The 11,408-nt window shown below is 32.3% G+C and overlaps 1 protein-coding gene and 1 non-coding gene across 4 annotated transcripts; one reads left to right on the top strand and one right to left on the bottom strand.

The window, feature by feature from the left end:
* Positions 1-1,783: 1,783 nt before the first annotated feature.
* On the top strand, positions 1,784-1,855 carry TRNAQ-CUG (transfer RNA glutamine (anticodon CUG)). Its single transcript has one exon. It is a non-coding gene; the product is annotated as a tRNA-Gln (tRNA).
* Positions 1,856-2,223: 368 nt separating this feature from the next.
* LOC111309145 (protein DEFECTIVE IN MERISTEM SILENCING 3-like) lies at positions 2,224-8,509 on the bottom strand. Of its 3 annotated transcripts, none has more exons than XM_089765686.1 (8): positions 8,213-8,509; positions 7,331-7,474; positions 7,041-7,155; positions 5,642-5,879; positions 5,023-5,214; positions 4,608-4,928; positions 3,908-4,133; positions 2,224-3,803 (listed from the first exon to the last, which is right to left on the bottom strand). In XM_089765686.1, exons 1-8 carry the CDS (start codon positions 8,231-8,233, stop codon positions 3,768-3,770), a joined length of 1,293 nt encoding a protein of 430 aa, XP_089621812.1. In that variant the 5' UTR covers positions 8,234-8,509; the 3' UTR covers positions 2,224-3,767. The 3 variants fall into 3 exon arrangements, with proteins under 3 accessions (XP_089621812.1, XP_022763799.1, XP_022763817.1); XM_022908064.2 differs by having other exon boundaries at positions 2,224-3,809; positions 8,213-8,498; XM_022908082.2 differs by lacking the exon at positions 8,213-8,509 and adding an exon at positions 6,534-6,579 and having other exon boundaries at positions 2,224-3,809; positions 7,331-7,468.
* Positions 8,510-11,408: the final 2,899 nt, after the last annotated feature.

Genomic DNA, 11,408 nt, shown 5'->3' with positions numbered 1-11,408 from the left:
TTCTATCTTTGGTTAGTGTGCCACTGTCATATTGAGACAAGAACATCGTTGAATTAGCTTGATGGACAAAAAATGCTTTTCACTCTCTTAACCCTTTCTGGCTACTATCCAGAAAATAAATAAATAAGGTAAGCCACAAAAATCATATCAATATATATAGATGCTAGCATCCTATTCTCCTTTATCTGTAAGCTTGGACCAAAATGTGAGGTTGCCAAATGTGATTAATGATTCAATAGATTGGAATATATGCTTTTGCCATAAAGGCCTTTGGAGCTTCAATAACAAATGCAGAAGAGACCTTTAAGAAGCCATTTACAAAGCATTATTCAAACTGTATATTATAAGGATTTAAACATTTTGCCCATTTGGCCATTTTTCTATGAGAAAATCTTTAAAGGGTAACTATCAGCATTGGTAAGGAGGAAATCTCAAGCCAAGCCTACATCAAAACGTCTTTATCAAAAATAAAGGATTAAATGTTATAGTATTCAACAAAAGAAAGCTATTTTTACTAGCAGGAGATAGGAGGGAAGAGCAAACTTGACCTTATTTGAGTTTTGTAGTCAGATTTTTGGCCTCATTTGGTTCACCACCTCTATTAAATAGGCCCTGCATTAGTCCATCAGCAACACCTATTCCTCCATTTCTAATTGCAACCCTCCCCACCAGACCCACCCATCTGAATTTCCCCACCACCAACACTCCCAAATACAACATCTTCACCAAACCATGGCTTGCAACATTTGCAATCAACAACTTCACCATTATTTTCATCAGTTTCTCCACCAAACCCTCCTTGAACCCAATGAGCATCTTCACCAGACCTACCGATCCTAAGCCCAAACCCAGATTCAACACCCCAAAACTTAAAAGTTTCACTTCCATTCACACCACCATCTTCAGCAAGACACTCTCAACACCTTTGAGTTCCTTGATCACCATCATATCCAGTCGCGACTTTGACTTGTTCATTTCCATGATGTTTCCTTTCCTCCTCCACCACTGGATTTATACCGCCTTGACTTAATACTTGACGCTTTCGCTTCTTTCTTTGAGTACACACTTGAGTTCCACCCTTATTGCCACTTTCACTCATCTGCCCACTATCTACCTTTTTACCACCTCTTTGCAAGGAATAGAGATAGTGTTTATGGCGTAAAGACTTGCCAGTCAAAGCTCTCTCACTGCACCTCCAGTTTGGGGTCCCTGTTCGGGCACAACTTTGATGTTGACGTTGATTATTATACATTTGATCATTCCAAGGAAGAGCTTTTAAAAAAGAAAAGTTGCAATAGAAACTCGACGCTTTCAATGTAAAGATAGAAGGCTACTGTACAACCTACAAAGTTAACTAAAATGAAGGCAGTAGGAACAAGACAATCAAAGGAAAGAGATTCCATGTGTCATCAAGCAGAAGCAAATACTATACACAAGTCATAGATGTACTAGAGTTAATTTTATGCCCGAGAGCGAGACACGATGAGTGATCAGTTCAGTCAAACTTGAAGCAAAATGAAAAAAGAAGAATGGGCTTATTGAATGTTGATTGCTGTACTCTGTTAAAATGGATTTAGCCAAAGGGAACCGAGTTACTATTATGTTATGTTCCGCGAAAGACAGTAGGGGGTCCCAACACTGAGGACAATAGTACTTGTTGTTGACAATTTCTAGGTTTGTAAGCGCCTGCTGCTGCTGGTAAGTAATTAGCTGCAACATCAGGTGACGCCATAGATTTGACTTAAACATTAACTAGTAAAAGATATGATATTGTTAAACAAATGGTTCCATGGTCTAGCGGTTAGGACATTGGACTCTGAATCCAGTAACCCGAGTTCAAATCTCGGTGGAACCTATGAATGTTTTTTTTTTCTAGTGGCAGAATTGTGAGATCTTTGAGTTCTGTGTCCACTCAAGCATCAACTTGGATGAAAGCTCCAAATTTTTTCCCCAAGCTTCCTGCTTTTGTAATTGGGATCAGAATTTTGTTCCAAAATAGAATTCTGTGATTAAATGTAGAGAATTCAATGAATTGGGTTATGATTGGACATAGCTTCTACTTAGTGCTTTGAACTAGTTGCCTGCATTCTCCCAGGAAAAGAAACAGAAATGAAACTATACAAATTCAGAAATGAACAATACTCTGAGAAACAGGTTAAAGAAAGAACTCGAAACGAAGTTGCTCGTAACCAAAAAAAAAAAAAAAAAACCAAACAAACAAAATTTCAGCTTTAAAGTCTTCAAATCCTCCCATTAAAAGATCTGTATCAAAACTCAGCCAATACACAATCTAAACAAAAACCCAACACTGATTTCATAAGTACAAGATTTAGCATTTGCAAATTCCAAACTTTCACCGTAAAGAAATAAAAAAGATAAATATATGTAATCATTTTTCAAATTTATTTTTCTTTACATTTCTCCTCTTCCTTCGTTTCCTTCTCCCATCCACGTTTCTTATAAGCAAGCAACATCTCAGGCATTTTCTGCATCAAATTCGCAGTGTTCTCCCTTTTCTCAGCAGCTATTCTGTCACAATTGTGACCTTCCATCTTAGTTCTCATCTCTTTCCTCTCCAGACCTTACGTTACGCCCAATCTTGCCCTGCTAAAAGCACTTGTTTGGGAACCAGGCTCCACGCCGAGCGCTGATGCCCAGAGGCTTCCAGTCTCCCAGTTCCCAATAGACCACGCTCCCTTTGATAACTCATGTTTGTACTTAGCCAATTTTGAAATTTGAGATTAAGACACAGGAGAAGGATCCGATGAATGAAGAAAAGGAGGTGTTTTTCCAACCGAAGCGAAGGTAAGTGCTCGAGGTGGACTGAGGAAATTAGGCTTGTTGCTGCTGAAAGCAAAAAAGAAAGGATCAGAACATTCGATTAAAATTGGGTATTGGGATTTGGGAATTTTGGGCCCAACCCATTTTTAGAGTAAGCATGGTAAACACCGAACAGCATGCCAGCGGCTTCGGCTACATAGGCCGTTCAGAGCAGAATGGGCCAAAAGGCCCAAAACCTAATTACTTCTTACATTTTTCATTTTAAACTGAAAAAGGATGTTTCTTCCAAGTACTTTCTACTTTTTACCATAGGGGAAGGAAGAGTAGAGAAGACTTCTTTTGTTGTCTTTCTTCAGATTATTTGAAAACCTGAAATTAGCCCAATGGAATCAGAAAAAAGAAAAATATGAAACTGGCCTTTCCAGTTTGGGCCTTGAGTTCGGGTGAATGAGAATAATCTGTCTCCAACCAATGTGTACAAATTATGGTTGAAAATAATAAAACAGATGCAAACATGCCAAAAATAAATGAATTTACTCCAAAAATCCTACCCTTTTGATGGCAGAGGCACGAGAACCAGAAAATGGTACAGCATTTTAAAAAGACGAAAGAGTAAAGAGTACAGATGATGACCAGAAAGTTACAGCATTTAAAATCCTCTTAAGCAGTTTTACACCGTACAGATCCTGCCTTGAACGAGGACCAAAGGATGCCTTCTGTGATCTGTCAATTTATGGTTTATCATGGTCGAAGGTGCCTGTGTCTACATTTGAGAGACAAGTTCTAGTTTTGACATGAGAAAGTATATGCTTATCAGGAAAATAAAAAGTCTTTTAAAAAAAACACATTCTTTTGCCTTTCCTCCAGTTATTTTTATGTCCATTTCCAAGGCCAAAAAAAATTATCAGGGTGGCAGAAGCTGAAATTTATTGTTCGAATGCTTCTGCACACTGTTCAATCTGCTAGCTAGACTAAGTTTGTTATGGTCATCTTGGAGTCAACCTATCTCTTGCTGCCTGAAACTGATGCTGCCATAAAAGTGATGCTATGTATAAGAGACACGGCAATTTCCGAAAAAAGAAAATAAATGAATTCTCATATCAGCTCAACTAATGATTCAGATTACCTGAGTTGCATATGACGAGCTTTGAGCAAGAAACTTGACAAAGTCTTGCTTCTTTCTTTCAAAATTGAACTTTGCATTATTCAGCAATGCAAGTTCCCTCTTCGTATCCTCTTCCAACTTTTCTTTTTCCCATCTCATTTCTTTCATCTGCTTCTCAGTTTCAATGTAGTTTTGCGGCACATCTGATGTTGCAGAGGATTTTGGGAACCTCACATCTACCTCTTCCCTAATATCAGACAGAGTCAGAACAAAGATGCAATAGCAATCGAATCCTGATTGTTATCAATCAATAAAAAGTTAATCTACAAAAGCAAAAACATAAAATTTTAGTTGGTTAATAATATTAACAAGATTATTTTTCTAAACAAGTATAATACCATTATGTGCTGCAAGTAAAATGGTTCACAATTTTTCTAAGGCTCAACTTTGTTTGAGAACATACTTGACAAAAATGGAAAATATGTACTCTGTTTAAGAATACGTAATTTCATGTCACTACTACTATAAATAGAATAGTATTATTAATGCATTATGAATTTTAACAATCTTCTTACATCCAAAGACATATGCATCACAAGCAAACTGAGAATTTATTCCCAAATTGATGAAGTTTGAAACAGAAAAGCATAAAAGAAGTGTCCTGTATATTTTTCTTTCTTTTGAAAATGAAATCTGGCACTTGCCAAAGAGAGCTTCTTACCGACTGCCTAGGGAAAATACACCAGGGCTTCTGATCATCCCACCATCCAGAGACACTGCTCCTTCACTTATACAAGGGAGAGCAAGAACCATCTCTGCCCTTGTTCTGTACACTTGAAGACGTGAGAACAGATTGTAAAATAAAGTCTCTCTGAGGCCATCCCCACTGGCAGTGACATAAAATAAGTTTGAGCTATCCACATGAATCATGTTCACTGCAAAGCCAAGAAAGCCAGGAGGACACTCCCCATTTGGTAATCTTGGCTTTAAAAGATCAAGCCTCCTCTGGGGGTCATCAGCTACAAAATCACCAGCATAAGGTCTGCAGGGAGAAGGGGACAAAGGAAAAGAAAATGATTTTTTAGATGTCTTCAACAAACCAGATTGTAATCGGAAACAATTTAAGAGACTGATACCTTAAACTTTCAAGACAAATTACAAGAAATCGGCCATCTAAAGGCCTCCCAATAGAAGCACCAAGCCCGTGCAGACCAGAAGTTTTGTCTAAGCAGCCATCCTGGTTGTATGTTTCCAAAGCTTTAATACCTTCATGAGTTTTACAAACAATTGCCAACATAGTCTGCACTCCTAGGTACTCCGAGAAAAGCCTACAATTAATTAAGGAATTATAAAGCCACACATGAACTACATATAAGTATTAACAGTTGCCACAAATCCCTCAATCAAGATGTCCAATTGGTAATTTATTTAACAAATAGGTTGGGCTATTCACTAGAAATTCCCTACGTTACAAAGCAGCATATGCACTCACCTATCACCAATCAAAGCGACAAGATAACAACACTAACCCAACTGGTACATAAACTTCAATTCAAAGCCCCCTCCTCCACCACGCCCCCTTTTTCTAAATTGACCCCTATGCTTGAGCTATCCAGAGCAGGAGAAGGAAAAAGGTATAACTTTCTCATACAAAAACATCCAAAAAATTCCAAACTATAGATGAATAATAAATTAAATGTTGCTAGGCATGATGCAGAAAGATAAAAAATAATAATAAATAAAATTCAAACAGACCTACTAAGATTTTCATCATCCACTTTGCCAAGTGTAGCCACAAGACCCAACACATCCTTTGTCAAAGTCAGATGAGAAGCCTGAGTGCCATGACGAGTTTTCAGCTGACACAAAATTCCTGCAGCCGACTTTTCATGCCTAAGAATCTGTTCAATTGTTTCCTCCTCACTTTGAAGGTGGGAATGGTCCTTGTTTTCAATCTTAGGCGCACTAGAAGAGTGATGCTTGCCAAGCATAACTGAGAAAAGATTAATTGGTAGTCAGAGATATGGAAAATAAATATGCAACAACGTACGGTTATCAAGAGTCAATATCTATGTTACATGTACTCAAGTATGAGTATCTGATACGGGAATCTGTCCATGTGTCAGATCTTTTGTTAAATATTTGACCCATGGATTTAGCTAAAAAGTGTCCAAAAATAATATATGGACATTGAAAAATCCATTTGACTCAGATAAAACTTTGTGCTTATAAAGGCATAGTATGAGACAGTAAAAAAAAATAGGGCCAATCTTCCCAAACCAACCTTAAGCTCATATTCTTCTATTCTTTCATTTTTTTAATGGGCTTATGAGGATAAAATAAGAACACTATATCGGCTTCAATTGTGTTTTCCTTTTTAACAGAAACCAAAAACTAATCAAAAGTCAAAAGCCAACAACATGCACTAATCTGTCATATGTTAATCTAGAATCTTCTTCTTGCCTCCTAATCTTCCTTCTCTTCTCCATAATAATTTCATTTCCTAATTATCTTTCTTTTATCCCCTCCTTTTCTCCCTATCTTCTGAAAATGCTTCCTCTTATACTTCCTCTCAGGCTTTCTTCATGATGCCATCTGGTTATCTTTTTTTTTTTTGGTATATTTGTGGATTGGGTTTGATGCTTACATGAAAAGCCAAGTCTGAATAACCGTTGCCATATCAGACGCGTATTCTGCACACAAATCCATTTCATGTCATGTCATGTCAACACAGATATGGGCACTAGAATGCCAAGTCCGCGTAACACAGGACAATAAAACTCAAAATCACCACATTCAAAACTAATGCTAGCTGGCTACCTTTCCGAGTAAATAACATCCTTAAAACTTTATGGCTAACATCCAAATTAGAGCATTATTAATAACATGCAGTTACGTGTGGAGTGTACAAAAAGCCAGATCTAGGCAATTAAATCCAAGCGATATAGAATGTCATGATGTAGTTGGATAGAAACCCCTGATACACAATACCAAACAAAAAGTGAGTTAATCTCGTCTTATACAAACTGTACATTAACTCATTCTGATTGTCATTGATAGCAGCCTGCCAAAATATTTTGGCATCTTTAATTCCTTTCCCGAATTGCAAAATGGAGTTTATGTCATACATGCGTTCAGAATAAGATAAGTGTACCTTGCATATCAAGTATAGAGTCATCAAGTTTGTTCTTCTGAGCCTCTAGAAGTCTCATGCTATCCTCATGCTGCTTGATTTTCATCCCCAACATTTGAAGATCATCTTTAAGTTTCTGCATAGATCATGTTATATTAAAATTTACCTTAAAAAAAAGGCACAAACACAAAGAAAAATAACAAGGAATCTTCGCATCTATTTATGACTACTAATATCAAAAAGAACCATATGAATATATGAGAATAGGTTACTGTTCTTTTAGTCTCTACTGAAACACTGCAAAAAACAACCTCAGAACTCTCGATGATGGATTTGGCTTGTGAAAACCCTATATTTTGCATTTCATCCCGCTCAACAAAGGAGGCTTCATTCAGATCCACTTGCATTTGAATTGTGGAATCAACAACAGCCAATGCCCTCGGTTGACTTGAAAACTGCAAAGAGTGAGAGTAATTAGCTTGCATCCGAAGATATCATTTTGACGGCATAAACAAGATAAACTCAAAAACAACTTAGGCTTTAACATATGAGGGGAAAAAAAAAAGCCTAAACTCAAAAATCTATAACTTCAGCATGCGCATCACTTCAATGCACTTGCAGATTAAGAGTTGTCTTGTATCCCAAAAATTTATCAGTGAATAAACAACAAAAAAATAAAGTTATTATGAGTATTTAAACAGCGTCCAATTGAAAGCAAAAGAGCACTCCAACTTAAAATTCCAACAATAAATACTATTAAACCGATTCATGAAATCAGAAATCAGAAAATCTTCCCAATAAGAAAAAATCAGCTATCAGGAAATGTAAGAAATCTTTTCCAAATTGTCCTTTGAAAAAAAAACAGCTTCTATCTTTTTTTTTTCTTTTTTCCATTTTGAAGTGTTTTGCCTCTGAAATTGAAGCAGTAAACAAAACATAAACAAGGGAAACACACGCATGCATTTTGACCACCAAACGCCCGTTTGATCCAATACCAAATATCAGAAAAAGAAAAGAACTAATCAAAGAACTTTTCGTTTTAAAGTATTAAATGCAAGAACATGTTCATGAAATTCCAATACGAAATGAAATTTTCAATTTTCTTTCTTCTTCCCCTTTTAAGGACATTTTCTGATCGACCAAACGGATTGTTGAGTAATTGAGAAGAATCGAGAGTGAGCGAGTGAACCCACCTGGTGGTTGGACGGAAACATTGCTGAGCTTAGCTTTGACTCGCCTCTTCTTGCTTTAGGAAATACTCAAATACAGAGAGCAGACAGGACAGAAATTTTAATTCGGAATCGGTTACCCCGAAATCTTTAATATCTCCTTCGCCCCCAGAGATTTTTTTTTTTTTCTGGCAAATATTTAACATATTTTTATAATCATTTAATTTTCAGTTTTTTTGGGTTGTAAATACTTTAATTTTTAATAAAACCCTGAAATGTGAATAAATCTAATGATGAACCGTTAACTCCCAAATTTTTCGCAGAGGTATTTGGTTTGGAAAATGATAATATTATAATAATAACGGAAATTAATTCATTAATAATGTGACACATTTACTTATGAATTGATTTTAGATACAAAATCAAATTTAAAGAGAAAATTTTGCCGAAAAAATAAAAAAAAATATTGCCTAAAAAATACAATCGGATTAAAGATCAAATAAACATATTTTAACGGAACGTTAGTTCAAAAAAAGTAAGATTATTTTCATTAATGTAATTTTCTTCTAATAAAATTATTTAATACATTCCAAAAAATTTTAAATTTTTATAGTTGGATCATAGGCTTGAAATGTAATATTCATAGGTTTGATTGAGATAAATGTTAGATTATTTAATAATTTTTTTTTTACTAAATTGCCATCTAAAACTCAAAGAATTTGATAAAAGATCAATCATTTCTTAAGCAAAATGATACTTATGAGCTTTTATGCTCTAAAGAATCAATCCCATTTTAAATATTAATATTTTTTACATGTAATTCGATAATAGATTTAATAATTAAAAAAAAACATGTTAAACAACATGAATACAATATAAAAAATAATACGAAAATTATATAATTTAAATTTTATATTAATATAAATTATTATACATATTTTTTATGTTAAATATAATACGAATAAATAAATTTTAAAATTTTATATGATACAAATATATGAATCGTCAAGCTTATTTTAGAATATTTATGCTTTAAGACTTACCTTGATAGGGTAAAAAAAAAAAAAAAAGAAAAATTGAAAGAGGAGAAAAACGGAAAGATGGAAATTTTTATTTATTTATTTTTTATTGGTGTGCTTGATTGAAAATATAAAAAAAAATTGAAAAAAATGTAATTTTCTTTCCATAGTAATGGTAAAATTTTTTTTTTTTTAAAGTAAAAATTACAAGATTTTATTATTATAATTTATTATAAATTTAAGATGTAAAAAAATCTAAATATAATAGACAATTTTATAAACAAGTAATACATGCTGTTCACACCTCTCTCATTTTTCTCATATTTTCTTTTTAATTTAGAATGCTTTGTTTTTGTTGATGAATGTGAAAAATAATAATTTTTCTTATTTTTTCCTCTCATTTTTTTCTAACCAAGCACACTTAAAATTCATTTTCCTTGTACTTTTTCATTTATCTCTTTTCATCATTTTATTTTTTAATTATATCAAACATAGCCTAAGCGATCGATCCAATTGTACCAATCTCTTTTTCCCTCGTAATACTAAAATGTTAGTTTTAAAATAAAATGAAATAGAAATCTTAAACAACCTTAAACATGTGCTTAAACATCAAATCCAACGAAACTTAATTTATGCAAAAGCAACATACAATTCAAGGCAACCTACTATTCATATATCTAGTCCAATTAAACTAACCATGAGCAAGTCATAATATACAAGCTATAATATCCACAAATTATAGTTAAATATACTTAATAAATGAAAAATTAAAAAAATAGTTAAAAAGAAGGAAATGTAATACAAGTCAGAGGGGGTATCCAAAATTTTAAACCCTCAAACATATACTAAATAAATTAAATTCACCATTTAAAACAAAACATACTATTATTTATTTTTACTTAGCTTTTAACTTGCTTTTATGCTTAGTTTTAACCTACTTCTATGCCTAGTAGGTTAAAAAGGATTAAAATCACATTATTATTATTTTATCATACCAATTAATTATTATTTACAAGTTAAAATTTTAAAAATAAAACAATTTGTTATAAGAATTAAATCACAATCATGTCAATTTAATAAAATTTAAATTAAACTTTTAGCTTATTCATTTTTTTTTTTTGAAATGTTAGCTAATCTACAATCAAATGTCAAACATTTTTTTTTTTTTTGAATCAACGGCAACTTATTTCCATGTAATCTTCACTTTGCTTCTATCTTTAATCTTTTTCTCCAGTTAACATAAAAAATTTTCGATACAAAAATTAAATTAAAACCATTTTATAAAAGTTTAAAAAACACTATAACTTCTAATACCAAAGTCTTAACTTTATTCTTTTAATGGTGTATTTTATTTTTATTGATTTTGAAGAAAAATATGTATTTAACAATTGGTTTGTTTATATTTAAAAGAAAAAGTCGTTCACAATTTTAAGTAAAATTATTTATTTGATGCATTATTTTTTTTTGTACATTTGTTTATGAATTGATAAAATTATAATTTTGTAGGTTTTTTAGTACATGTCTTGTATGTATATTTATATTAATAATATATAAGATAAATTAATGAAAATTTAAAATTTACTATAATATTAATTGACTTCTTAAAATCAAATATTAAGATCTGTCACTGAATAAAAGTACAAAAATTTTAAAAATTAAAAATTAAATTGAAATCATAATGTTCAGTTATATTCGGATTAAGTTCGAAATTAAATGTATATATTAAATTCGGATCGAATTTTTTATCGATAAGCGAAAAACTAAAAGAAAATTGAAACTAACCTAATTATATATTTTTATGAGCTTTTATATATATTTTTTAAATTTTTATAAAATAAAAATAATTATTTTATACATAAATTTATTTAAATATATTAAAAATTATATTCAAATAATATATATATAAAAAAATTGATGCATTGAACTGAATTGAATCAATAAAATTCAATTTAGATATAAGATCGTATAAAAATTTAATTTGAATTAAAGTCAAAATTTTAAATTTTATAATCATATATATATATATATTATAAAAAAAAATCGAATTGAATCTAATTTGATTTATTATCACTCCTACCACCGAGCATAATTACAAGCAAAACATAGATGTTACAAATGAAACAATATGCATTAGCTATCAACGTGCTACAGCACTGAGTCCTCAAGCCCAACCATAGCTTGAGTTGCAAAATTATATAACA

Source organism: Durio zibethinus, chromosome 9, assembly GCF_047325235.1.
Source record: "Durio zibethinus cultivar Kanyao isolate XHJ-2024 chromosome 9, ASM4732523v1, whole genome shotgun sequence".
NCBI lineage: Eukaryota > Viridiplantae > Streptophyta > Magnoliopsida > Malvales > Malvaceae > Durio > Durio zibethinus.
The sequence above is the reverse complement of the archived record's forward strand: the minus strand, read 5'-3'. Positions and strand labels throughout refer to the sequence as shown.

Bases quoted from the DNA above. Each gene is read 5' to 3' on its own strand.
- LOC111309145 (XM_022908064.2), bottom strand. From the start codon at position 8,233: ATGTTTCCGTCCAACCACCAG. The intron at 7,475-8,212 runs GTGGGTTCACTC...CACTCTTTGCAG, and splicing joins TGTTTCCGTCCAACCACCAG to TTTTCAAGTCAACCGAGGGC. The intron at 5,880-7,040 runs GTACACTTATCT...ATCTTTTCTCAG, and splicing joins CTCTATACTTGATATGCAAG to TTATGCTTGGCAAGCATCAC.